The 27709-nt window shown below is 42.6% G+C and overlaps 2 protein-coding genes across 3 annotated transcripts; both read left to right on the top strand.

Annotated features, from left to right (window-relative positions):
- Positions 1-5093: 5093 nt before the first annotated feature.
- Positions 5094-11261, top strand: glo1 (glyoxalase 1). Its single transcript, XM_072676791.1, has 6 exons — positions 5094-5306; positions 7271-7353; positions 8790-8930; positions 9179-9246; positions 10237-10326; positions 10669-11261. Exons 1-6 carry the CDS (start codon positions 5238-5240, stop codon positions 10758-10760), a joined length of 543 nt encoding a protein of 180 aa, XP_072532892.1. The 5' UTR covers positions 5094-5237; the 3' UTR covers positions 10761-11261.
- An 861-nt stretch (positions 11262-12122) lies between these two features.
- On the top strand, positions 12123-23982 carry btbd9 (BTB (POZ) domain containing 9). 2 transcript variants are annotated; one of them, XM_072676789.1, is made up of 11 exons: positions 12123-12312; positions 14025-14236; positions 14442-14805; positions 15364-15631; positions 17513-17735; positions 17887-18006; positions 18670-18779; positions 19868-20057; positions 21380-21487; positions 22552-22630; positions 23407-23982. In XM_072676789.1, exons 2-11 carry the CDS (start codon positions 14052-14054, stop codon positions 23572-23574), a joined length of 1815 nt encoding a protein of 604 aa, XP_072532890.1. In that variant the 5' UTR covers positions 12123-12312; positions 14025-14051; the 3' UTR covers positions 23575-23982. The 2 variants fall into 2 exon arrangements, with proteins under 2 accessions (XP_072532890.1, XP_072532891.1); XM_072676790.1 differs by lacking the exon at positions 12123-12312 and adding an exon at positions 12364-12433.
- Positions 23983-27709: the final 3727 nt, after the last annotated feature.

Raw genomic sequence — 27709 nt, 5'->3', positions numbered from 1 at the left:
CCTCAAAGCACCTTAAGAGGTTCCTTCACAGTTGTAAACTGAACAACCTCCAAAAGTTTCTCTAGGATCTTATCCCCTAACAGTGATATGATCCTAAACACCATGACACCATGCCAAGTGTCAAATGTTTGAATAATCCGGAAATTCCGGCAGGCTGGGGTGCCTCGTTAATGCTCTTTTCCTGTTAGGAGATAAGGGGCTGAATCTAGGAAATGTTATCCTGTAAAAGTTACTTTCCTAAACATGGTCCAAACTGGGGCAGTGGTGGCTCAGCGGTTAGAGCGCCGGGATATCGATAACAGGGTTGTGGGTTCGATTCCCGGGCTCGGCAAGCTGCCACTGTTGGGCCCTTGAGCAAGGCCCTTTACCCTCTCTGCTCCCCGGGCGCTGGAGTTGGCTGCCCACCGCTCTGGGTGTGTGTGTGTACTCACTGCCCCTAACACGTGTGTGTGTGTGTGTGAGTGTGTGTTCACTACCAGATGGGTTAAATGCGGAGGACACATTTCGCTGTACAGTCCACACTGTACAGTGACGAATACGTGCACCTTTATCCTTTATCCTTTATCATTATGGTGATTAAACAGATAAGACAAGTTGCAAGAGTTCAGAGGATACAGCTCCCAGTTGACAGGCGAGACAAATGGACGTAATGGATATAACATGTTCAGAGTCATTCCCCATAAAAGGAGATCAACAGCAGTTTCAAAATCTTGCTGTCTTTCTCCGCACTGAATATTTAGATACTTTATATTTAGTCTAGCTCCTTCAGGTTGGAATGGCATCTCAGTAAATGCGAGGAATGCTGACCAACACTGAATATCTGTTTATTTTCAAGCAGATTACTGGTAGCAGGTAATTAATACTACGTTAATACTACGTTGAATGCCGCATCAAACAACAGTTAGTTCCAAGCTCACAATCTGGTTGGTTGAGATGCATTCCAACCACGCTAATATCTGTGATATCTGGATGGCTTTTTTTTTTACTCTAAAACTGTATCTCTCCGCTGGCGTGTTGACAACAATCGAAAAGGCTGAGCTGAACTAGGGTCTGTTCACTTGGCGGCCATTTTTGCAACGCCGCCGGGCAGTTACGTCCAGTCACACAAGAAAAAATGAGGAGAGACCAAACTGCTGGAAACCGATGGTCTAAATCGTAAAAGCAAAAAGCTCATGAATGGTTTGTAGCATTCGGCTCAATAATGCAAGAATCCATTTTTCGGCTTGTTCTGGCAACTGTTCTTGCACACACCTCCACATGCTTGGTTCTTTACGTTGAAGGGCGGGGCTTTATTCATAAACACACGCCATGTTGGGCACTATAAGCACTCTCATAAACATTTCAACCAGTGGCCGGTCTCCTCCTTTATAACGTTTCTGGCTAAACTTGATACTTCAACAGTTCTATGTGTAGCTCTATCTGTACCACAGAAGCTGTGCTTTATAGTACTGGACAGCATACAAGGCTCAACAGGTACCTTAACGGAAGTCCACTTAGTCAGTCCTAGTGTTTTGGAGTTGTTACTATTGCACAGCAATAGCTCATGTGTTGTGGAACTACTTTTTGGTGGCAGGAATTTATTTAGTTCATTTATTTTGTACTATTAAAACTATTAATAGTTTTATCACAAATAATATCACAGCCATGATGATCTTCGGCTTGTGCCTACGACCAAATTGCGGCTGCAACGATATTCGCAACTCTCTCGCGTTCTATTGCTTAAGTATATCGTACAGCACTCAGTGCTTTAAGTGAAACTAAGTAAGTGCTGATACTCCCTTCTTCATTATCACATCCACTTTGTGCAAAGTACCAGTGGTAGCAACCATTTACAGCATGGGTAGAGAATTGGCCCATGGTCTGCCTTAAAGTCCTGCTCTTTTCCACATCATCAATTGTCCCTCTAAAGCATTAACAGAGCAGAACACTGATTACTGGCCTGTCTGAAAGATCTTTCTCTGATATCACCTGAATGCTTCTATTTTTAATGTGCTCTCATACGTTTCAGCCATGTTTCCTTTTGATCCCCGCTTTTAAGTCTTGGCTTCCTTTGATTTAAGATTTCCGTTGCCCCGGTCACTCAGGGAAGCCCGGTCTAAAGCAGTGTTTAATGTAAAACAAAGCATTTTACCTGTAAAACTGAGGTGTAGTAAATATTAATTCCATCACCTGCCCAGACGAGGAACTCGGCGCTGGGTCTACGCTGGATTCCTATGTGACAGAATTGAATGGAGTTATCAGAAGGCTGTCCAGATGTGATCAGAATGATGTTGAAAGACAAATCACAGGGCATCATAAATCATAAGGCATTGTGAGACATGATGTTTAACCACGGTAAAACGTCCCCAAACAAACCTGCAGGCCTTATTAAATGCGGTTAGTTAAACTGTACCGCTTCAGTAGCTGCTGTTGTTCTATAATAGAGTAAGTAAGTAAGTTTGATGGTCGGTGCCTGCTAATGGATGTAGCTTCTTTCATATTTTAACTAGTGAGCGTCCTCATAATCTAGAGATCTAGTGCCATTCTGGAGAGAAGGAGATCTTTTTTGTATACCACCATAACACAGACTGCAGACTGGCACATGACTTCAGAGGTCAATGGGGCCGCAACACGGGTGCAGCATACCAGGACTCGAGCCAAGAAGTTCTTCAATCAGGGGACTCGTGAAAAAGGTACAGTGGTGGGAAAACTGGGGCTTGTCTGCACATGCTATGATGTTAGCTAAACGGTACTACTCTGCTTAGAATTTTTTGTCTCATATTTCTTCTGGTACCTCTGACTTACATGCAACAAAAGCACTCGGAAAAGTAATGAAGTAAATAAGGATACAGTGGAAGCCCGGGCAGTTGCCAGCGAAGGCCCTGTGAAGGAAGCAAGAGGACCTTTAGCCATGATTGACAAGGCTGGAGTATCTATAGCTGCTGGACCTGCTTTGACCATCTGATACCTTGTTTATCTAATCAATGCTTAATTAAATGAAATCAAGCTTGCTGCTGTTGGAACTGAACAAATCCATACAGTGACATTATCCCTGTACAGGTGATGTTTATATCAGAACCACCAGAACAGTCAAATTGACCTTCATCCTTTTTCAAAGCAGTCAGAATCTCATTTTTGCATTTTATTCATGAACTGTACGGAAGGCATGACCATAAGACACTTCTAAATAACATAGAAGTAACATAAAAATAAGTAAATGTGAATGTTTGAGTGCCTTAAAAGAAATTGCAAATATTGCCTTTTAAATAAGCTGGAGAGGTCAGGCATAATAGTAATGAAAGGTCAGTGGTAAAAGTACTGAACAATTACACAGTTAGCCTGGAGTGTTATTGACCTGAGATTATTACATGAATTCTTGTCATTTCTACCTTAAAACAGCGACTTTTCAGTTTTTCTCTAAGGTAAGTGACCAAGGGCATGTTGTGTATGGTAGCCCTCCTCCCTTAGAGTAAGTGATCGAGGGCATGTTGGGTACGGTAGCCCTCCTCCCTTAGAGTAAGTGATCGAGGGCATGTTGGGTACGGTAGCCCTCCTCCCTTAGAGTAAGTGATCGAGGGCATGTTCGATGTGGAAGCCCCTTTCCTTTAGGATAAGTGAACAAGGGCATGTTGTATACGGTAGTCCCCTCTCCCCTAGGGTAAGTGAATGAGAGCATGTTGGGTACGGTAGTCCCCTCTCAATTAGAGTAAGTCAGCAAGGGCATGTTGTATACTGTAGCCCTCCTCCCTTAAGGTAAGTGAGCAAAGGCATATTGGGTATGGTAGCCCTCCTCCCTTAGAGTAAGTGATCGAGGGCATGTTGGGTACGGTAGCCCTCCTCCCTTAGAGTAAGTGAGCAAAGGCACATTGGGTACGGTAGCCCTCCTCCCCTAGGGTAAGTGAGCAAGGGCATGTTGTGTACGGTAGTCCCCTCTCCACTAGGGTAAGTGAACGAGAGCATGTTGTGTACGGTAGTCCCCTCTCCACTAGGGTAAGTGAACGAGAGCATATTGTGTATGGTGGTCCCCTCTCCACTAGGGTAAGTGAACGAGAGCATGTTGTGTACGGTGGTCCCCTCTCCTCTAGGGTAAGTGAACGAGAGCATATTGTGTATGGTAGTCCCTTCTCCTCTAGGGTAAGTGAACGAGAGCATGTTGTGTACGATAGTCCCCTCTCCACTAGGGTAAGTGAACGAGAGCATGTTGTGTACGATAGTCCCCTCTCCTCTAGGGTAAGTGAACGAGAGCATGTTGTGTATGGTAGTCCCCTCTCCACTAGAGTAAGTGAGCAAGGGCATGTTGGGTACGGTAGTCCCCTCTCCACTAGGGTAAGTGAACGAGAGCATGTTGTGTACGATAGTCCCCTCTCCTCTAGGGTAAGTGAACGAGAGCATGTTGTGTACGATAGTCCCCTCTCCACTAGGGTAAGTGAACGAGAGCATGTTGTGTACGATAGTCCCCTCTCCTCTAGGGTAAGTGAACGAGAGCATGTTGTGTACGATAGTCCCCTCTCCTCTAGGGTAAGTGAACGAGAGCATGTTGTGTATGGTAGTCCCCTCTCCACTAGAGTAAGTGAGCAAGGGCATGTTGGGTACGGTAGTCCCCTCTCCACTAGGGTAAGTGAACGAGAGCATGTTGTGTACGATAGTCCCCTCTCCACTAGGGTAAGTGAACGAGAGCATATTGTGTATGGTAGTCCCCTCTCCACTAGGGTAAGTGAACAAGGGCATGTTGTGTATGGTAGTCCCCTCTCCACTAGGGTAAGTGAACGAGAGCATGTTGTGTATGGTAGTCCCCTCTCCTCTAGGGTAAGTGAACGAGAGCATATTGTGTATGGTAGTCCCCTCTCCACTAGAGTAAGTGAGCAAGGGCATGTTGGGTACGGTAGCCCTCCTCCCTTAGGGTAAGTGAGCAAAGACACAGTGGGTACGATAGTCCCCTCTCCCCTAGGGTAAGTGAGCAAGGGCATGTTGTATACGGTGTCCCCTCTCCTCTAGAGTAAGTGAACGAGAGCATGTTAGGTACGGTAGTCCCCTCTCCCCTAGGGTAAGTGAACGAGAGCGTGTTGTATACGGTGTCCCCTCTCCCCTAGGGTAAGTGAACGAGGGCGTGTGGCGAACCCTAGTGGGGCGCACCCTGCATTCCGGACGCTCGTCTACCTGAACTTTGTGCCCACGCCCCGCTCGCTGGCGAACCTGAACTTCACCGCAGAACCTGCCGGTTCGCCTTCTTTAAACAACTGACAGGACAGACGGACAGGATGTCTGACCAAGGACTGACCGACGAAGCTGCAGCCGCGGCTTGCAAGGATGGGAACCCGATAACAAAAGTAAGCCAGCTCCTGTTAGCCAGCCAGCTCCTGTTAGCCAGCCAGCCAGCCAGCTAGTGTAATCTCAGGTGCAGAGAAGTGCACTTGAATAGCTAGGTCACTTACCGAGCCACGCGGCTAGCGCTAGCCAGCCAGCTATAGCTATTAGCTCACTCCGCTGAAAAACCATTGCCAGCTAGTTGAATAATAACAGGCCATTTCTCCCGTTAGCTTAGCTTAGCTTAGCTGTTAGCAAGCTGGCTAACTTCACAAGCCAAGCATAGCTAGTCATTAAGACTGGCTCGCTGACGGCTGCACGGCACTGGGGGCGATTATCTAGCTAGTGGCCAGAATTAGCGGTGACATTTGGAGGGGTGAAGTGGTGGCTGACCTTTGAGGCCACGCTGCTGGCAGACAGGACTGATTTCCCTTCAGCTTCTAGCTATCTATCTACTTTAACCTGGGAGAAATAGCAATATTAAAGACCTCAGGAGAAGCAAACGCAGCTAGCTAGCTACCAAAAAGTAGCTGGAGGAAAACACTGGCCGGACAGACAGCTGCAGGGGGGCTTCCTGCTACCCCCAGCTTCTGAACTGAGGGGTTTTTTAGGGTCTACTACTGACAGTCTGCACCCAAAACACTGGGCCTTTTCTAACCCAGCACTGGATTACTGTAGCTATAACTGCACACACCCTGTGGTACCCTGACCCAGCACCCTGGGTCACAAGAGAGGAGCCCAAATCTAATAATAATAATAATAATAATATATAATATAATGTGTAGGGGTGGGTAAACGTCCTCAGTTTGCAGAAAGGAGGTGAGATCTTGAGCTAGTTTGGAGAAGAAAGCCTGATGGAGGATCCCCGCTCTCCAGTGTCCAGATTAGACTCCCAGTGATGGAAAACCGCTGCTAGTATTTATGGTCATTTTAGTGTTTTACTAAGTAAATAAACACTTACCGCTCAAATAAGTTGGTTTTCCGTTCATACCTTTGAAACATTGCCCCAGCACTGGGGTTCAAAGCAGTACACACCTGTCTGGATATGCAAATGATTCAGGCTTCTATGTGCTTTTTGATCAGACAAATGGTTTGTGCATAGCACCAACCTGTGGTACCATAGCAACTACATGGCAGCACCCAAGCAACCATCTGGGATACCGTAGCAGCCACCCTACGAAAGTAACATCATGGCGACTGTGTGACATACCATGTATTCATCACCCTGCTACGCTTACACGGCATAGCGACTAACTTGGACACCATGGCGACCACCACTCAACCTCTTAACCACCTTATGGCAATCACCATTGATTTGTGTTATATGATAGGAAGTAGTAAAACCGAAGAAGAAAAGCTGCTGTGATCAGCTTCCTCAGGTGCTGTTAATTATTCTAAGGGACGTCTTCAGATGCTGTTAATTAACGCCGATAATTACAACAACCCGTTGCCTGGGCTGTTACTGTGCCATAGTGAGTAACCCAGCAGCTGGGAAACTACCCAGATTTAGAGCATCAGCAAGAGCAAAGCGGTCCATGTCCTGAAGCAGCGGAACAGAATTAAAAGCCAACCGAGCGGCTCAGTGTGGAGTAGAATAGGTTCTTCTACTTGAGAAGGACTAACAGTATTATAATAACAAATAACAATTATTTATATAGCATCTTTCTGAAGATCAAGGTGACTGACAAAGATCGAGCTAAGCTCAAGTGTGAAGGTTATTTGCGCTTTGCGTATTTTCAGTAAGGTTATCTAGATAATGAAGGTCACGATTAAAAGGACGTTGAGTCGAGTGTTTGATTACTCTTTTATCTTTAATAAGGTTGTTATTATTATGCTTAATATCTTGATCTCTCCAAAGCCCTGGTACTGCATTAACAGGGCTTGATGGTGAAATAAGGTGTATTATGGCGAGTGAGGATCTTTTGAGTTATACTGTCTTCTATGTTGCTTGCTGTCTTATCTAAGCTCTGTTTCCCTGTGGCTGTAGGACTTCATGATGCAGCAGACAATGTTGAGAGTGAAGGATCCGGCGAAGTCTCTGGACTTCTATACACGAATCCTTGGAATGACGTAAGTGTCTGCCAGCGGAGGTTTGTGCGTGGTTGTGGGCGGTTGCGGGCGGTTGCGCGCTGCTGTGTGGTCATGTTGCAGATGTCCTTGTGGTTGTGGAATGCCACCGGCCTTGATTAACATCCTGGTCGTTTAAGAGGGTTGGAATTTTTTTGTTTTCTCAGTTCTTCGAGGCTTGACGTCTTACAGTGTGTTCACAGCACAGTCCTACTATTGGTGCATGTTGTAGTGATTCGGTGACATTAAATGATCTTATGAGTCTCTCAAAATTAAATGTATTTTGCTTTTTGGGGCCATATTTAAAACACTGAGGAACTGGGCACTCCTGAGAGAGCCCGTAAATTCCTGTGCAGAGCCGCACCGTGCTCAGAGCTCAACGTGGAACCACTTCTGATTGAAGGGCTGCTTATCTAGCACTAAAGACTTCATCGCTTTGGATGTTAGCTCTGCTGTGTTCTGATGCTCGCTGCACTGGCCGGGTTGAGTGTACTCTTGATGGTGGTTACAATGCTTCCCCCACAAGGCATGTTACTTTTACACATTGAACAAATATGAGTTAGAGGCAGATATGGTCAAAATAAAAAAATAAATAAAAATCTCATAGTCAGTGTCATGAACTCATGAGCCATGCTGGTCATGCTTGTCATTAAAAACAAAAGGTGGACATACCAAGTAAAAAAATGTAATAATTATATATAATTTAATAATTCATATTTGAACTATTCTGTATTTTGCAGAAATGATGTGTATAATAGAGTAGTAGTAGAATAGTAGAATGCTTTTTACTCATGGTCTCTTTGACTACCACTATAGGTTTGGTTTCCTAGACCAGGATTAAGCATAGTCCTGGACTACCTTGTCCTTTCAGTGGGGCATCTTCCTTCAGCGTGCTGTGTAGTTCAGAACTAGGCCTAATCCCTGTCTGGGAAACCAACCCTGTAGGTTTATCTTGACACAGATCCTCAGTTCACAGCAGCTGAAATAGTTATGGGCTAGGGCTGCACAGTATGGCGTTTTAGCGTAGACATCTGCGATGTGACTGTTGTGCATTCGCACATTGCGAACACGTCATGCAACAGGTATATACAAACACTGTTGTCATTTTCCATTATTACATCTATCCAGTACTGTGTGTATATATTACTCCATCTTGGATCACTGAATTCTGGAGAAATCTGGTAAAAAAAATTCCTGTCTTTTGTTTCTAATATTGTGGAGCCCTATTATGGAGTGTGTAAACATTTTGGCTTTGTCTGAAACCTGGTTTGCCAATTTTTCTTGGCAGAAGAAAGTTGGGGAAAGAGGGGGTGCTTTCTTCAGATCACCGTTCTAAAGAAATAAAGCCAGTGTTACAATGTCTGCTATGACATGGAGTGGAAACTCCAACTCACCCTGCAAACTCATGTTTTTCATTTGTTTGTTTATCTTTCTCTCAGCCTGCTGCAGAAATTTGATTTCCCTTCCATGCGATTCTCTCTCTACTTCCTGGGTTATGAAGATAAGAAGGAAATCCCTTCTGATGTCAAAGAGAAAACAGCTTGGACCTTCTCGCGCCGAGCTACCATTGAACTCACACAGTAAGTGTGTGTGATGATCGCTCATGGACCTGATAATCCTCAACTAGGAGGCATCTTTTCACGCTGTGTTGTGATGTGCTGTAGTACATAGATAACATCTGCAAACTTCTTCCAGGCGATGGCTAAATCCACTTGTTTCAGCCTGTTCTTTGGTTGAAGGATTGTCCTTTAGGAGGGAGAGTGTCTGCCTTTGTTTCAGTTCGTTTCACCCCCTCCCCTTTTTCTCTCTTTTTTTTTTTTTTTGGCAGTAACTGGGGTTCTGAGACAGATGACAGCCAGTCTTATCACAATGGAAATTCAGACCCTCGAGGGTTTGGTAAGTACTACTGTGTGAACAGTCACATCATCCATGTTCCTCAGTTCTTCGCCCGTTGAAGCAGCCTCACAGCAACATCATACACTTCAGCCCAAAGCTGAAGCTGCTGTACCTACAGCTGAAAAGCTGTTCTTTTAGGCATTGCTGAAGAGCTTGTTAGCAATGTGCTTAAGCACACTCATTTATTTACATTCACACACAAAGCATTAATACAAGTTAACCTATGCTAGCCCTGTGTATCCTGTCAGCATGTCCCCAGTACCTCTGGAAGTATTGTGCTTGACCTGTGTTAGGAGACAGAGAGCGATAGAGAGATACCTGCAAGGCTAAGCTGAGTCATTGAACGTAATACTCGAACTACGGCTGATATCAAAAAGAACCACATGCTAGAAAGAGAGCTGAGGGAGCAGGAGCTGAGGTGGCAAGACCCAGCATAAGACTGTGCTAGGGGTGAGTACAGCACAGTTGATGATCAACAGATAACAGACTGTGTTTTGCGCAATAGTAATGGCTTTTGTTTTTTGTTTAAAAGAGGGTTTATACTTTCTGTTAAGTTGCCTTCAAGGTAAGACCAAGCCTTTAAAGGGACTTGGAGCGTTTTTTTTTTCTTTAGGTCTGGATACAGTGGTGCCTTTATTTGATACATTTATTTAATACAGAATTAATAAGGGTTATCGTTTCCATTTGTTGTTTATTTGAGCGCTATAAAATATAAAAAATATAAAAACTACAACATTTGGAAGTGGTGCTTTTATTCTAAGCCCCAATCTAATGCACTAGTCGTGATAAAAGGACACAATATAATACGCTACATTGAATTCGTACATTAAAGTTCTTTATTCTGTGATATCGTCACAAAATGTCATTTCTCACCACCGGAAGGATATCGGCTAATTAAGCGTTTTTGCATTGCTTGATTAGATTCTGATCTTGATCCTGTTAACATCAAGTGATTCTGTTAATAAGTGACATGCCGGTTTTCTGTTCTAGGACACATAGGAATAGCTGTACCAGACGTTTACGCCGCCTGCAAGCTGTTTGAAGAGCAAGGAGTGACCTTTGTCAAAAAGCCAGATGATGGTGGGTGCCTTTTCCCTGTGGTCTTCTACCTGAGCAGGCCGTGTTGTCCTGTTTTGCGATGCGCTCTTATCTCGTAATTGTGTAGGGATGTCCCGAGCTTTAAGACCTTATCGCCTGGATGTGTCTATGGCAATATTTCAGGGGTTGGCACAGTACATGTGTTTTGTGTTGTGTGGTGTGAGCCCAGAGGATCAACCGGATGAATATAAATCCCTGTTATTACTCAAACGGCTCTTGTGCCATACTGCTTAGCTTACCTTCTGTCTTCTGAACCGTAGTTTGCGACATATGCTTTGATAAATAGGTAAAATGTGCTGGTCTTTCTTTCTGTCTCTTTCACAGGTAAAATGAAGGGCCTGGCTTTCATCCAAGACCCTGATGGCTACTGGATAGAAATTCTCAGCCCCAACAACATGGTGTCCATTACCTCATAAAAACAACAAAAATAAGCAGCTGAAGCCGCCTATACAGCAAATAGATGATTCAGGAGAAGATCACGCATGGCCTTAATGTAGAAGGTGATTGGAAAGCAGTCACACTGGTATAACTGCTCTTTTTGGGGAGATGGCAAGCAAAGAGAAATGACTGGAGGAGCCCATCGCAAAAGTATGGTGGGCGCTGAATAGCCTGAGCGGCTGCATTTAGCTGTTGACCGTAATGTAGGAACAGGCCTTCTTGAATCACATACTAATAACCTTTTATTACAGGCTAACTGAACCTCACTTCGTCTGAGTGCAAGAACACCTAACTCATTTGTACACTAAGAATTAACTGTGTTTACATTATGTGTCAGTGCAATCAATATTTGACATTCACACTTATTTTCCTTCCAGAAGAAATATATTTATGTATCATACAATTGTAATAATTGTTTTATTTGGCACCAATAGTTGCTCTACTCAATAAAGCAAAGCGCTGCTTGTCACAAGTCTGCATATTCTGTTTGGCTCACTGCTTAAGAGGTACATTTGGTTAGTTGACATCTATAAATGTGTTGCATTCAATGTTCTTCCACAACATTCACAATTCAAGAGAAATACCTGTACGAAGCTTAAAAATACCAATCTATGAGAATAGAAAAAAGGATGCCATCATTTCCTGAAAACCAAAATGATTTGATATGCCCTAATGATGCCGTAAATTGCTCGAGATCTTGAGATTACTAATAAAAAATGGAGCACACACTCTATGTGAATTCACAAGGCATGCTTTTGCATAATCTGGCATATATGGCCTGGTCCCTGATCACTGGTCCTGGCAATTCACAAAGCAGGATTTCTAAATTCGCCAACTTACTTAACCCCAAGGTGAAGCCAGTTCTGTTGGGCAGATCTGGGATTCAGTATTAAGTTATCTGCTAACTAGGGTATCCTACTTTTTAATTTTTTAATTAAAGCTCCCCGTGACCCCGTAATAATTTACCGTGAATCTGTGCGGGGCACTGGCCTTCCAGGACTGGATTTGAGGATCTCTGATCTACATGGTTACAGATTAGACTGATTTATAGGAAACACAGCTCTTTTGCTTTAGTCCAAGAATAATCCATTACAATTCAGCAAGGGATCATTTTTTAAAAAGAGGGTTGAAGCTAAGCTGCACTTTTTAGACGGTCCCTTAACCACTAGAGCTGTATAGGTCGTGCCCAAATCGGTATGTTGAGGACTTCTGAAGGGTATTTCTGAAGTCCATCTGGTTGTAGGTGGTTGTAGGTGTAGGAAATGTTAAAGGTTGATTGAATGAGGAGTCTACCGCGCTATTCCACTCCCAACCACAAGAGGCGCCAGCTGCTCGGAAGGTCGTGTAATAATAGCAGGTAGCCAGCAAGCATAGCTGTCCAGCTCGGCAGGAAGGATCTGGCTATAATGTACTGTACAGGATCTTGTACATTATTTATACAGCGTTGCTGAGTCTTTTACCCCTCTGCTGTGGACGAAGGATGGAGTGGGACTAGTCTGGCCGGACCTCCAGTCGGGCTGTCTTCCTTGGGTAAGAGAGACCGGCTCAGGCTGTGGCTCAGTGTAGACGTGCTGGCTAGGCTAGAGGACTGCGCACCTCAACATTAACCTTGCTGATCTGACCACTGGCTCACCTCACCCATGGACTGCGGGTAAATAGGGTCATATCTGTGCCATTAGAGACGTTTCCTTCAACAGACTTGCTTTAATGAGGTTGCTGCTGAGAGCATGTCCAGAAAAAGGTGGTGTTTTCATACAGATGAAGACCACCATCAGATCTGTGGGCTTTAGTAAGCTGGTTAGCTCAGTCTCTGCCAATGGAGAGAAGAAATGGTCAGGAGTGGACAGCTGTGTCCCTATCCAGGCTATTCTGTGAGATGCAGGTGCACCAGGAGATCCACAGTCCTTCATTCCATCTGCAGCTTCATCTCAGGCCCAGACAGCTCACTTTACCAACTCTGATCATGGACCTGAAGGCCATGGCAGTGTTGGGGTTTCAGGGATTTCTGTGAAATCATCTGCAAATTGAGTTGAGTAGGTCTGAGCTCAAGCAGTGGTGCTCAGGTCCTCAGGGCCTCTCTCAATGTCCTGTTGGTGATCATGATTGACAGCAGGTAGCTTCTCTGTCCCACTTAAAAAGGGTCTGTTGAGCTCAGTGCAGATCTGAGAAGGATGACCGTAGACTTGCACAGGATGTCTCCTGAAGCCATTTCTGAACAACTGCTGAAACATCAGCTGGTTTTAATGTAAGTATTTTAGGAAAGTTATTGGGAGGTGTCTCGACCTGGCCAGATGGCCCGAACGGTCACCCTCATTTGAGAGGAAATTGGTTCATGTGGTTAGGAACAGCCTAAGAACCACCGAGGCACAGGTGGGCCATGAACTGGAACCTGCCTAGAGCTGGGGTTGGTGATTCTGGTCCAGGAGGGCCTTTCCTGCTCCAGCACACCTGGTTCAGCTCACCTGTTAATTGCCAGGGTTTGAAGGTATCTGCAAACTGTGCTGAACTTTGCCCCTAGTTTGCCGGTTGGCGACCTGTTGGCTTGAGTCAAGCGAGTTTTACACAGCCTCTCAGTCCACGGCGGCTGTGGAAGAAAGAAGCCCCTGCCCCAAACGTTTAGAGTGGTCAGATGTTTGGAGGAGTCCGGGTCAGGTGTGTAACCTCAGGAACATGTTTGTGCTTGTGCTTTGGAGTCCAATCAAAGTGGTGGAATAATGCAGTAGGAGAACTACTTCAGAATCGTTCAGGATAACCTCAGACCATCAGCTAGACCGTTGAAACTTGGACACTTTGACCCAATTGGGTGTTTGAACAGGATAAGACCCTTAATAGTGCTTATAAGTGGGGTGTGTGTCTGGAAACCAGAATTCTGCTTGACCCTGTTTATGTAAATGTAAATCTGACCCTGTTATTTCTATTAAAGATATTAAAGATAAGTATGTTGTCACTCATTCTGCCAATCATTGAAAGTCCACTAGTGTATGTAATAATTTGTGTGTATGTAAACTGAAGGCAGCTGTTTATGTGTAGGGAAGGCGTTGCTTCTCTGCCTGTATAGCGTCTACTACTATGTAATGCACTACATTACTCGTGATTCATGTTATTCAGTAGGGACATCATTATTGTATTTATAGCCTTGTATGGTGCTGTTTTTTTATTATTATTATATTTCACAGCAAGCTGCACTTTTCCAAACGAGTGAACATCTGTCCTGTTTGTGAAACGTGGCTATTTTACTGCAGATGTGACAGCAATCCCTAGCGGCGGCCATGAGTGACAGCCACCCACTACGGCCGCTGAGCTCGGCGGCTGAGATCGACCACCTGCACCTACTCTCCGAGCAGCTGGGCGCATTAGTGCCAGGCGAGGAATACAGCGATGTCACTTTTGTGGTGGAGGAGAAGCGATTCCCTGCACACAGAGTGATTCTGGCAGCTCGCTGTCAATACTTCAGGTAATTGTCTCAAATTGTCAAGTAATGTAGATGCGAGAGTCTTCATTCCAGAGCCACCACCATGTTTGGCAGATGATGAGGGTACATCATCCTTGATAACAGTGTGCCCACCTACTTAAGTGTGTTCCTGACTTTTTTCAGGTGGTGAAGGAACGGTTTAAAGGGAGGATACAGTTCGGTCTTTGTGCTTTCTCTCTTTTATCAGAGCTCTGTTGTATGGCGGCATGAGAGAGTCTCACCCCCAGGCTGAGGTCCGTTTGGAGGAGACTCGCGCAGAAGCCTTCTCCATGCTTCTACGGTACCTTTACACCGGCAGAGCCAGCCTGAGCGAAGCACGAGAGGAAACCCTTCTGGACTTCCTCGGCTTGGCGCACCGCTATGGCCTCCAGCCACTCGAGGCCTCCACCTGCGACTTTTTGCGCACGCTGCTGAACACGCGAAATGTGTGCTTGATCTTTGACGTGGCCAGCCTGTACTGTCTGAGGGGTCTGGCTGAGGCCTGCTGTGCCTACATGGACCGCCACGCTGTAGAGGTGCTGGAGACGGACGGCTTCCTCTCCCTTTCCAAGGTGAGTGATGATGTGATTGACGATTGATAGGAGCACGGGGACACATGCTCACGTTTACCACTCTAGACAGTGTGAGTGTGTGCATAGTTAAGTAAAAGATGTGGGTAGAAGATAATCTGAAATTCAAAAGGCATGGAGTTAAAGTTTAACCTTTAGATTATTCAGGTAGACGTTTCCTCTTAATTTCCCAGTGCAATTAAGAAATTGCAGTTAACCGGAACAGAGAAGGTCAAGTCTAGGACACTAGGACACACAATTTTTGTGGGATTGCTAGAATGGCAAATAAAAGTTTCTGGAAAATTTAGCAGACACACTGCCACTATGTCAAAGTCACTGTAGTGCTGAGAATGACCCTCCACCCAAATAATAGCTACTCTGTGGTGGTCAATCCTGTGGGGTCCTGACCACTGAAGAACTGGGTAAAAGGAAGCTAACAGGGTATACAGAGAAACAGGTAGACTACAGTCTGCTCCTATATGGCAAGTGGAGCTGATATATTGGACGATGAGTGTAGTAACAGGTGGTCCTAATGTTATGGCTGATCGGTCTCCTTTACAGACTGCCCTCCTATCAGTAGTTAAGAGGGACTCGTTCGCCGCGAGCGAGAGGGAGATCTTTCAGGCGCTGTGCCGCTGGTGCAGACACAACGGAGAGGGTCCGGCCTCACAAGAAGTGATGTCAGCGGTGCGGCTGCCCCTGATGAGCCTGTCCGAGATGCTGAACGTGGTTCGCCCGTCCGGCCTCCTCAGCCCCGATGACCTGCTGGACGCCATACAGACCCGCTCAGAGAGCAGAGACATGGACCTCAACTACCGCGGCATGCTCAGTCAGTCTGCACTCCCATATTGCACACTCAGACTCATAGCACCTAGCTCTGTTATTGTTCTAGGCGGCAAAGAAATGGACGTGCAGACAGCGAATAGACCAGGCAGTCGGAATGGGCGGGGTTATTTGCATGATACAATGATAAGTGATTATAATATTAGAGTGAAAGAATAGGTTCATTGGGGAAAACTGTACAATTGTACAGTAGTTGCTCTGGGCCACCTCTAGCCTGGATACAAATGACATACTGTTGGGCATGGGGGGCATACAGGTTCTGCATGTCATCCTGCGGCACATTTTCCCGCAGATGTTGGAGCTGGGCCTGTAAGGCCATCCTACTCTTGCCTAACAGTCGTAGGATCCCAGGATGCGATTCCTGTCTGTAGCAGTCCAGGTTTTACAGCCTAAGCCTTAAGGGAGGTTGAAAGGCTAGACATCTAGGCATAAGCAGCTTAGTTCTTAAACCAGGTAGCCGGTGTTTAATTTTATTATTTGTTAGGTTATTTATTTTATTTATTTATGATGGTTTAGCTAATTGTCAAGCTGTGTTTACCCTGGTTAATATAGCTTGTGATGATCAACCAAGTAAACCCCTTAAACGAAAACCTAACCAATGTTGGTCCAGAGCTAAGCTGGACAACCAATCTAATAATGCAGCTATTAGAAGAGCAAAAATTGTTAATATTGTCCAAATTTGCATTTTCACTCAGATTAGGCTCCAAGTGTGGCCTGCCAGGGTTTTTCAGCTTGTCACACATTAGCATGCATTGTAAGTAGCATCATAGCTGCCTTGTGCTCATTTCAGAGGCCCAGTGCATGCATATAAACCTGTCACGAGCGCCTCTTGCTGCAGACATTGTTCAGTACAAACATGTTTTGACTTGTACAAAATATCCTGAATTAATTATTAATCTCTGTGTAAATGTGTCTGAGGTCACTGAAGGCATAACGACTATGATACTATAAAGTATATTACCTGGTGTCCCTGTTCAAGGCAAAAAAATAAACACACAAACAATAGATGGTTTATTTAGATCACATGACAAGACCTGATGGACCTGTGCAAACAAAGCAACTACCATGGTAGCCCTGCTTTTTTTTTTTAGTAGCTGGCTAACATGAAGCTGCTCTCTGTTGCAGATGAATCTTTAGCTGTCTGGTAGCTGATGCTAAGCCATCTGGCTACAGATACTGTGCTGTGCTGTCTGTAAGATGTTTGTGGTGTGGTAGAACCCTACATAGCGGGCATGGTGAGCTATCTAACGTTAGCTATTTGTGAGCTACTCGGGAGAAAATGATCTGCTAACTGTTCAGCAGCCCAATCCAGCAACCCAACCTAGCCAGCTGGTTAAAACAGTACGACAGCCGCCTGTTACTACTGGCTGTTAGCCAGACTATTTGTCCAAATATTTCTGGACACTCCCTTTTACTATAAGTTGCACCCATTGCTGACACAGATGTGCAAATGGAGCAGATTAACATATTGGCACCATGCCTAATACCAGACATGGCATTGAGCTGTGGATCCATAGTACTGTGCTCTCTGGAATGATGGTGGCGCTCCATCCAATACTTTTAGGGTGAGTTGGGGATGAAGTGGAGTGGTGATCATTATCATCGAACATCCTGACCTTACTAACGCTCTTGTTGCTGAATGCTGTCAAATCCTCACAGCAATGCTCCTCCAAAATCTAGTAGAACGCCTTCTCTGGACAGTAGAGAAAGTTACACCAACAAAGGCACGATAATCCCTTTTTTTTTTGAAAACCCTTGATTTAGTTTGAATGATTGAGTATTGAGGTGTCTCAATACTTTTGTCCAAACAGTGTGTCCTTTGACAGTAGTAGTGATGCCTGTGCGTTCCTTACTTCTCTTACAATAGTCCCCGAGGAGAACATAGCCACGATGAAGCATGGAGCCGTGGTGGTGAAGGGCGAGCTGAAGTCCGCTCTGCTGGATGGAGACACTCAGAACTATGACCTGGACCACGGTTTCTCCAGACACCCCATAGAGGAGGAGGGCCGGGCGACCGGCATCCAGATCCGCCTGGGCCAGCCCTCCATCATTAACCATATTCGGATGCTGCTCTGGGACAAAGACAGCAGGTAAAATGTCCTTCAGTTCCGTAATCGGAGTATTCATATGTGACCTGCTGAACAGATCTCATCACATGAAGAAGCGTCACACAGTGGCAAAAAGGGGGAGTCATCCCTACAGAAATCGGCAGATGAGCAAAACCTATTTATCTCTTTTTAGATCCTATTCCTACTACATAGAGGTCTCTATGGATGAGCTGGACTGGGTGCGTGTGGTGGATCACTCCAAGTTCCTGTGTCGATCTTGGCAGAATCTCTATTTCCAAGCACGCGTCTGCAGGTCAGTACCTTTAGACCAGGGGTTGGGGGCTAAGGGACCAAATAAACCTGGTAGTAGCTGATGACTGTGTGGGTTCCAGCTCTTTAGGGTCAGAGTTTCCTACTCCTGCATTAGACACTGTCCTACTTTCATGATCCTCCGCTGCTGTGTTCTCTCTTCACTGACTTCCTGTAGCTGCTGCCTGCATCCGATTCAAAACTCTGACGCTGACCTACAAAGCCAAGAATAGACTGCCTCACCATACTTGATGGCAATGGTCAAAAGCCGATCAGTAGCAAGAGCCCTTTGAGCTTCAAGCACGGCTCGGGTTGACCCGCCATCCCTTAAGATCCGTGGAAAACAAGCGTCCAGGCTTTTTTTCTGTCCTGCACCAGAGTGGTGGAACGAACTTCCCCTGGGTGTCCGAATGACAGAGTCGCTCAGTGTCTTCAAACCCAGACTGAAGACCTTGGGCGAAGTGTAGCGTCTAAGCTTAGAGGGCTCTTTGAATTCTAGTCCATTCAGACTAGATACTGGTATTCCTGAGTAAACAGTGAAGTAAATAAGAGCGTCTGCTAAATGCCATAAATGTAAATGATCCTGTTTTACAACAACAAAAATGAATGTTCAAGAGTCAAGATAATTTAACTGAATGTGGGTGTACTTTTTTGTTTTTAATTAAAGGTTTATCCGTGTCGTTGGGACACACAACACAGTCAACAAGGTCTTTCATTTAGTGGCTCTGGAGTGCATGTTCACGCAGCGTTCTTTCATCCTGGAGAATGGCCTGCTTGGTAATGTGGCTACACCTTTTGCTGTTTTCAGCTTATGCATCTGTATGTCACACAGCTGTCAGAAACAAGATAATCAAGATAATCATTAAGATGACTTTACTAGACATGGATCTTTGTGAGTGATAACCTGACTTCTGCATGAGGCTAATTGGTTAGGTTATAAGCTTTCATTGCCTTATAGCTACATTAGCCACTGAATGACATACTATAGTCTATAAAATTAAAAAGGTATTATATTAATATTCATACGTTTGAGCACCACTTGTAATATTTTCTGTTCTAGAGAATGGATAAATGCATAGATGATCTCCAAAAGTTATGGATGAAACCTTCTTCGAGGTTTTAGGCAAGATTAGTGTATTATTTTTGTTTTATACAATTTTTAGAGTGACAGGGGAAAGCAAAGCCATGCAGAGTTTTTCAGAGATTTGAGCTCTCGGATAACTTCTACCAAGGTCTCAGACCTTAATGAACTTGTTAGGGCTTGTGTCTTATTCACAGTCATTGGTGCAAAATGTTACAAATTTCAAAGCTTTATTAATATTCTGTCTCTTTAAACCTGGTTCTAGACATCAGCAGTCCAGGACCCCTATAAGCAGCTGCCTAGAGATCTGAACATTTAAAATAATTGATACCCACAAAACAGGAGAAGATTAGAAGATTCTTGATATAATTAGGAAATAGCAGTCTAAAGTCTATGAATTTGCCCATTTGTTGTCTATAATAACATTACTCACCCTCATTTGCCTCTTAGTGTAAATAAATTTACATAAACTCCAGGTGTACATTTGGCTGTTTGAGCTTAAGAGAAAATTGACTAACACTTTACTTTGATGATCCATTGAAGATGCTCACCTGACATTCAGCTAGCATTCAATTGAATGTATTACATGTAAATATTTGTTAGGGTTAGGTGCAGTATATTCAGTTGAATGTGTAAAGTAAAGTGATAACTATAAATTTCTTCATTTTTCTTAATTCTTAAATTGCCGATAAACGTTAAACCTTGATATAATGAAAAATGCATCACAGTAATCTCAGTAATTACACAAGAATCTCTAAACTTCTTTCTCACCTTCTTCCTCCAGTCCCCAGTGAGAACGTTGCAACGGTACAGGCATGTGCAAGCGTAGTGGAAGGAGTGAGCCGCTGTCGGAACGCCCTGCTGAATGGAGACACGAGCCACTATGACTGGGACTCTGGCTACACCTGCCACCAGCTAGGCTCTGGTGCCATAGTCATCCAGCTGGCTCAGCCTTACATGCTTAACTCCATGCGGTATGGTTACTTTGTCTATTCTGTCTTATCTAGTATTGAGACTTTTGAGAGTTTCAGTGTGTAGAAAGCTTATTTTGATTATTTTTATGGTGCGATTCGTTACCGTGCCGCTAATCATGGTAAAGAAAGGCATTATTTCTAGATAACTGGAACTCTGCTGAAAGGTTTTTCACATTTCACATCCAGCTGGATCGTGTTGTAAATGCACACAAGAAGATCTAAATGAGTCCTACATGAATATATATTTGTTTATAATCAAATGAGGTTTGGTGTGCGTTGCTCAGAAAGTTAGTGTGCTGTTCTGACAGCAGCATATGGCACAGCAGGGATGCTGGAGCCTTCAGCGAAATTTCATTAGCACAAGTTAATGTGTTTGAGATGTATATTAGTACTTATTAGCTAGAACTAGCGTTGCATCTCAAAGAACAAAGTGTTATTGATGCTTGCACAAAATATTTATTCACTGATTTATGGATAAATTCTTATTGTACCTTATTGCTGGATGTCACACGATACCAATCCAGGATTGCGTTTTTTCTATTAGTAATAACTGTACTATAGAGTGTGTGTGTTTTTTTGTTTTTTAACATTTCATTTATTTATTCATTTATTTTTAAGCAGGGTACTGCCATAATTTTCAGACACAGATGCTTCAAAATGTTGCTCTGTTGCTTTGTTTTGCATCACATTTACAGCACGGCCATGAGCCGATGGCTCACCTGACATTTTCACCATCTAGACATTGGAACTGCAGCACTGTTTAAGGTGGAATGGAGAGTTAGAATTAGAAGACAGACCTTGTTTTGGCTGTTTACTGGGAAGGTCACTGCACGGATCAGCTAAAATGAAGATCAGAATTAAAGGTCATAATTAAACTTCACCTAGGGTTGTATTTGAAAAAAATGACAAGTTCATCACTGCGGCAGCTGAGAATCATTTACGTTAATGCAGCCTAGAGGGCGACAGTAATCACTCTGATGCAGCAAAACTAAGGATCTATGTAACAAATGCCGGGATCGGTCCCGATCACGATGGATCGCTGTATCAGATTGGGACATTCCTACACAGATTCATACCTGTTAAAAGGTTCCTCTCTCCAGAATAAGGGTGTTTTTTCATCATTGTTTTGGTTTTGGTTCCTGATGCAAATCGTAGGTATCTGAGACAGCTGACTAAATGCAAAGTTGTAATGTTGGTGTTAAATAGGCTTTTTTTCTCAACATGTTGTAAATTAGGCTTGTCCTTTGAAATCAGTGCGGTGAGAAAATGAATGAACTGAACTGTTTAGTGAAACACCTGTTTGTAATCCTGTCTGTTTGCAGGCTGTTGCTGTGGGATTGTGATGAGCGGAGTTACAGTTACTATGTGGAGCTGTCCACTAACCAGCAGCAGTGGGTTCGAGTCGTAGACCGCACTAGAGTAGCTTGCAGGTGGGTGTCTTTTTTTTTTTTTCCTATTTGTTTTTGGCTGCTTATTTGCTTACTTTGTGTTAGAATGTCTGCATACATACAGCAGATCTGTTGATCGAGATTACAGCCAGATGGATGATCAACGTATAGTGAGTAGTAGAATATGCTCAGTTAGAGGGCGTCACAATAACTGGAAGAGGAGAAGAATTTCGCTTGAACAGCAGTGTTACGAACACAAAGCAAAAAGATCAGTGTTGTGGAGTGTTGTGGAGCACCCTGCAACTTATCTCCACCGTCTTCCTAAGAAGAGGACCTGCATCTGTGGTTGAAGGCACAACATTTTAAACATCCAGCCAAACGGCCATACATCTGCTCCTACCATTTTGTGTAGGGGAAACCAACACCAGAACCTCTTTACTCAAAGAAATGACTCGGTTATGAAGCTCCAGTGGGGGCCAACGTTCTACCTCACAAACATCAGACGTGAGGCTCATGACTGACTTTCCCCCTTTAGAAAAGAGCAGGCAAGAGCTGGCGTTTGGACATTTGGGTGAATGTTCTACATCTAGCACCTACAACCACACTAAAGGTCCTCTTCTTCATTGTATATGATGCCCCACAACACTCGTTTTTGCTAGTCAGATATGCTCTAAATAGCTCTGTGTAATAACATTAAATAGCTGTTGCTACCCACTTTTTGAGGAGTGTCCACAGCAGTGGCCTACATCAGACTGCATTCAATGTAAATAGGATACGTCCATAAACCAGATGATACGAAATGACCAGAAATTATAACCCAAAGGCGGACGAAACTCTTGACAATGGCTGTAGCAGAGTAATTGCCTAATTTGAGCTGTACAGTTTTAATGTTGTGGGGCTTTTTTTGTTTATTTGTAATGCATCGATTTTGGAATTTTACAATGTATCATAATATTTAGAAGTAATAATTGTTGTCCTTTTTGGTCTATATTTTACTAAACAAATATTTTACTAAAAAAGAGAATCATAAGTGAATTTAATCATTGGGAGGTCACAGTCTGCATCTCTGCTGTCACAGCTTTTGTAATTGTATCTCATGCATGCAGGTCATGGCAAACCTTACGGTTTGAACGACAGCCTGCTTCCTTCATTCGAATTGTGGGTACGCACAACACAGCCAATGAGGTAAGAGCCACCAAGAGAGAGATAATATAAGATGATGATATAATAATAGAAGATAATATTACAGCATGCTTTACATCTTTATACAGATTTACTCGTACCCCTGTTGTTGCATCTTATTCTTACATGGGTTCTGACTGTAGGGACTACTGCTGACCCAGATATTATATGGGTAGTGCATTGTTTTTGGCACCGCAGTCATACCAGCATGGTAGTGTCTGTGGAATTGGTCTAAGACTTTTGGGAACCGCGTGTAGACCTGCAACCTGATTATACACATGTACCTCGTTGGTTCACATTGTAGGTCCACAGTCACATACAATGCTTAAACTGTGCACAGCAACAGATAAAAATCTACAACATTTTCATTTGAATGGTCTTTAGCTTTACACCTTCAAGGTACGCAACACCAATTACCATGCCGTCACCATGTTAGTGCTGTGCCAATAACTGTCACAACAATGTCTGCAAGGTGAAAGGTAGTGCTGTGGTGGTCCCTACATTGATTGATTTTGTAGACGGTGATGAATTGTACCCCTTAGCAAATGTGCTTCAGTCAGTAGCTAATTGTAAATGAACAAACTACATCTTTATTGTAGATGTACCTAATAAAGTGCTTAACTTTCTTCCTGGACAAACCCACTTCAGCTTAGTAGGAGCTTGTTAATCAGCTGATTATTGGGAGCAGGTGAACTAAACTCAAAGAGCAGGTTCGAGAACCACTGTCTCATACAAAACGTGAGACGCAGTAAAGCAGATGTTCTTTCCGTCTTTCCCAGGTGTTCCACTGTGTGCACTTCGAGTGTCCCGTTCAGCTGGACAGAGACGTCAAAGAGGGCAGTCCCGAACCAGACCAGTCCAACCCGGACTGCGGTTCCCAGCATGCTCAGCACTCCCGTCCCCAGGGCTTGCCCCAGATACCATCCACGTCGTCTTTGCACTCATAATAATGTGAATTCTCATGCGCTGTTCGCTCAGACATGCACAATTAGAACGAAGCACCTGAGGCACTTATGTAGTAGGTTTGTGTCCTAGAATTTTGTGTTGCTATTGTGTATATAAGAAACTTATATGGTGATATGGCAATGATGATTTTAATATTTATGAAGCAGAAAATAAAAATCAAAAGTGGATTGAACAACTGAAAATGAACTGATCCCTGTAATTAAACGTAATTGGCATAACAAACTTCAGCTTCTTAGCTTGTTATATTTTAGTTTGTCTAATCAGTAAGTACTGGGCCTTAATACTTCTTAATGTTCAATCCCACACAGTGTTGTTTCTATTTGTTTCTAAGAAATCAGTATTAATGATGTTTTATGAAGTTATATAAAAATAAATAAATAAAATAGCAATTGTGGCATGTGCAAAGATTTGGGCTCCCTTCTAATGCTAGCTAGAAGACTTTTAAGGGCTAACAAAGTGTGTGTGTCTGACACACACACACACATCCAATGACTTCTCATTACTCACAGAGTTTTTAGTCACAGACCATGATTTGGCAAAGACTTGAGAATCTTGCAGGGTCATTGTTTGCAAGACTGCACCTAGATTTCTGTTGGTTATTTCTCATCATGCTTCTGGTAGCAAATTTATCAGAAAATAAACTTGAACAGTGGGGCAGAAACAGAAGCAGCTTTTGGCCACAGCTGCCCTCATGTGTAGTTAAGTCATTTATTTGAGCAACCCCACCCCCTCAAAAAAAGACCCTACCAGAGATGTTGATGTAGCCACTTATACACACTGTCCACTTTACAATTTGCCAAGAGCCAAAACTGAGAACTTGTGATTGATATTAAATGCGCACAGCTTGTGAAGCTTTTGCTGCCTGCTAGCAGTCTATTTGTGTTTTACCCATTTTCCCTTTCAGAAACCTTGTATGATGTTCTTGGACCCTCTTGGATATTCTGTACAGATTTTGATTGATGTTTTAAGTCGGAAGATTTAATTTTTTACTTACATCTGTCATATTTGCTTCCAGATGTTACTGATATGTTTTCATCTGATATGTATGTGTGCAGTTTTCTGTTCTACTGACTGCCACACAACCTCAAAGCACAATAGACCCAACCCAGCGTCTAACAGTTTGCAAGGAGTCCTTCTCATCGGATGTGGCTTCCTTTTCCTTCCAAACAGGTCTTTCTGCAGGTCTTTTGCTGCGATATGAGGGTTTGCGTTGCCTTTTTTATCAACATATATGGAGTTTTCATCATAGATCATGTCTTGATTTCTGCAGTTCTTCTTAATGGCCTCTTGAGCATTAAATGGCAATGGCCCTCTAGAAGCTCTTTAATTGCATGTTATCAAGCCTTCCCATTGTTTATCTTAATTTTAGATCATTTGCCTGCTGCTTAGAGAAGCACATGGTTATGGTGTGTTAGCACAAGGTTTAAAGAGTCAGGGAATTTATTATGCTCTGAAATGGTCATCAGCTGACAGCTCCTAATGACAGTTCTTGACCCTTCAGAGAGGTGCTGTGGGTCAATTAGGATTTAATTGAGCAATCAGCCCATGCATCTAATCACACTAACTCAAAACTATGGATACATGCCTCATATGCTGGAAAAGAAAGAGCCAGACTCTCCTTAATTTCATTCAGTAACATTTCTGTAAGTTTTACATTTTATTTTTGAGGGCGGTTCTTTAAACAGTCTTAACAATTTGGTGTTTTTCAGTTGGTAGATTTGTATTGATTTGAGGGAGTAGCCTAAGTAGTGAGTATTCCCTGAGGAAATACAAGTAATCCCATTACGATTTGAGAGAAGAAATTGGTGATTTGTAAAGGATTACTTTTCCTCAGTACCTGAGTAACTCACTTTGTGCTGGAAAGGCTTTACGCTATATGTGGGATCTAGCCGCAAGAGCATAAGTTAGGTCAGGCACTGATGGGTGATAAGTTCTGGATCACAAACGCCACTCCAACTCATCCCAAATGGACTGAAAGAAGCTCTGTGTTCAGCGCCACCCCTCTAGCTAATGCTTGCCATTGGGCATCTTGACCTTAGGATCATGTGCCATTGCTGTGGAGCCTCCTAAACCTTTGGCAGTGCCTTTCAGTTGAAATTAAACAAGCTACAATACTGGTCAGGAATAGGGGCACTGTAAAGTAGGCGAAATTCACAAATTAGACAAGGGGGTGTCTAGATACTTTTGGACAGAGAACATATCATATAAAAATGGCTTGTTCAAGGAAGCTTGCCATGAAGATGGAAGACACCGTGAGCGGTGCTTTTAAGGAGGCCTTATCAAATTACACAGCAAGGCGTGCTGTTTGTTGTAGGCCAAAGACTGAACAAGGTTCACCTTTCGTTTGTTCATTAGTCTTCATCTCAACTCTGCATAGCCTGATCCTGGATGAAGGCCCAGTCCATTATCACAGATGCCCGTAAGCCAGCTCACACCTGGTGTTCTGGTCTTTGACAGATGCTTCTGAAGCATCATGGTACAAACCACCCAGCTTCCTCCCACAGGCCTGTATGAACCGCAAGACAGCCAAGACACTGACTGCTGTCTCTTTCTATCCCTCACTGGACAGCGCATCTTATTATTCTGCTCCTACACTGTGCTGGGCTGTATCCTCGCTTTCATGTGAATAGCATCCTGCAGTTCTTTAGATATGCATTCCTGCCATTTATATTTCACTCCATGCCGCCAGCCACTTGGACCGCTGTGCTCTTGCCGTTGTTTATTACAGTGTGTGGTGTCTGGTGCTCAGTGCTCAAGTGTTCAATAATTGGTGCATTTTTTATTTATTTATTTTTTTGCAACATCTGTGTGATAATTATATAACAAATACTCTAAGAAATATAAAATGTATAAATTACATACAAAAATACATACTGACATCTTATTAGTTTGGAATTACTTAAGTACAATTTTAATTTTTTAAAGGCAGCTCAGAGCATAAGGGATTAAACAGCATTATATTCTGTATGTTTTAAATTTGTTTAAAAAAAAAAAACGTGAGCAATAAATCCCGGAAGTATCGAATACGATACAAAATTAAAGTCATATATGCATAATAAGTTTTAATAATAGTAATAAAAAGTTTTATTATTATTTTTCGAAATAAAATAATCTTAAAATTAATAATAAAAACTTGTAGGCACATGTCTCCGCCGCATATCACGAGAGCATTGTCTTGTATTTTCGTAATATATAAAAATATATAAAATAATATAGGTGTATTTAATAACGTGAACTGTATGGAGAAACGAAGGCTAGAAACTTATTACTTGAAATCATTATACTAGACTATTATATCCTCTCTGTTGACCTTTATAATAATAATAATAATAATAATAACAATGCTACTACTACTACTAATAATAATAATAATAATAATAATAATAATAATAATGATAATACTACTACTACTACTACTAATAATAATAATAATAACAATGCTACTACTACTACTAATAATAATAATAATAACAATGCTACTACTACTACTACTAATAATAATATTAATGATAATACTACTACGACTACTACTACTAATAATAATAATGATAATGATAATACTACTACTACTACTACTAATAATAATAATAATAATAATGATAATGATAATGATAATATTACTACTACTACTACTAATAATAATAATAATAATAATAATAATGATAATACTACTACTACTACTACTAATAATAATAATAATAATAATGATAATGATAATGATAATATTACTACTACTACTACTAATAATAATAATAATAATAATAATAATGATAATACTACTACTACTACTACTAATAATAATAATAATAATAATAATAATAATGATAATACTACTACTACTACTACTACTACTAATAATAATAATAATAATAATAATAATAATGATGATAATACTACTACTACTAATAATAATACTACTAATAATAATAATGATAATACTACCACTAATAATAATCTTAATAATAATAATAATAATAATAATAATAATAATAATAATAATGGTGATGATAATAATAATAGTGCGTTATCACCCCATTTCACTTTCTTTTTCCTTTACGAAATGTTGGTCATGGCCCGTTACATGGTTGGGCAGGGGGTGGAGGCTCACAGACAGGC

The sequence above is a fragment of the Salminus brasiliensis genome, chromosome 4 (assembly GCF_030463535.1).
Source record: "Salminus brasiliensis chromosome 4, fSalBra1.hap2, whole genome shotgun sequence".
Lineage (NCBI taxonomy): Eukaryota > Metazoa > Chordata > Actinopteri > Characiformes > Bryconidae > Salminus > Salminus brasiliensis.
Note: the sequence above shows the minus strand (reverse complement) of the source record. Positions and strands in the feature narration are given on the sequence as shown.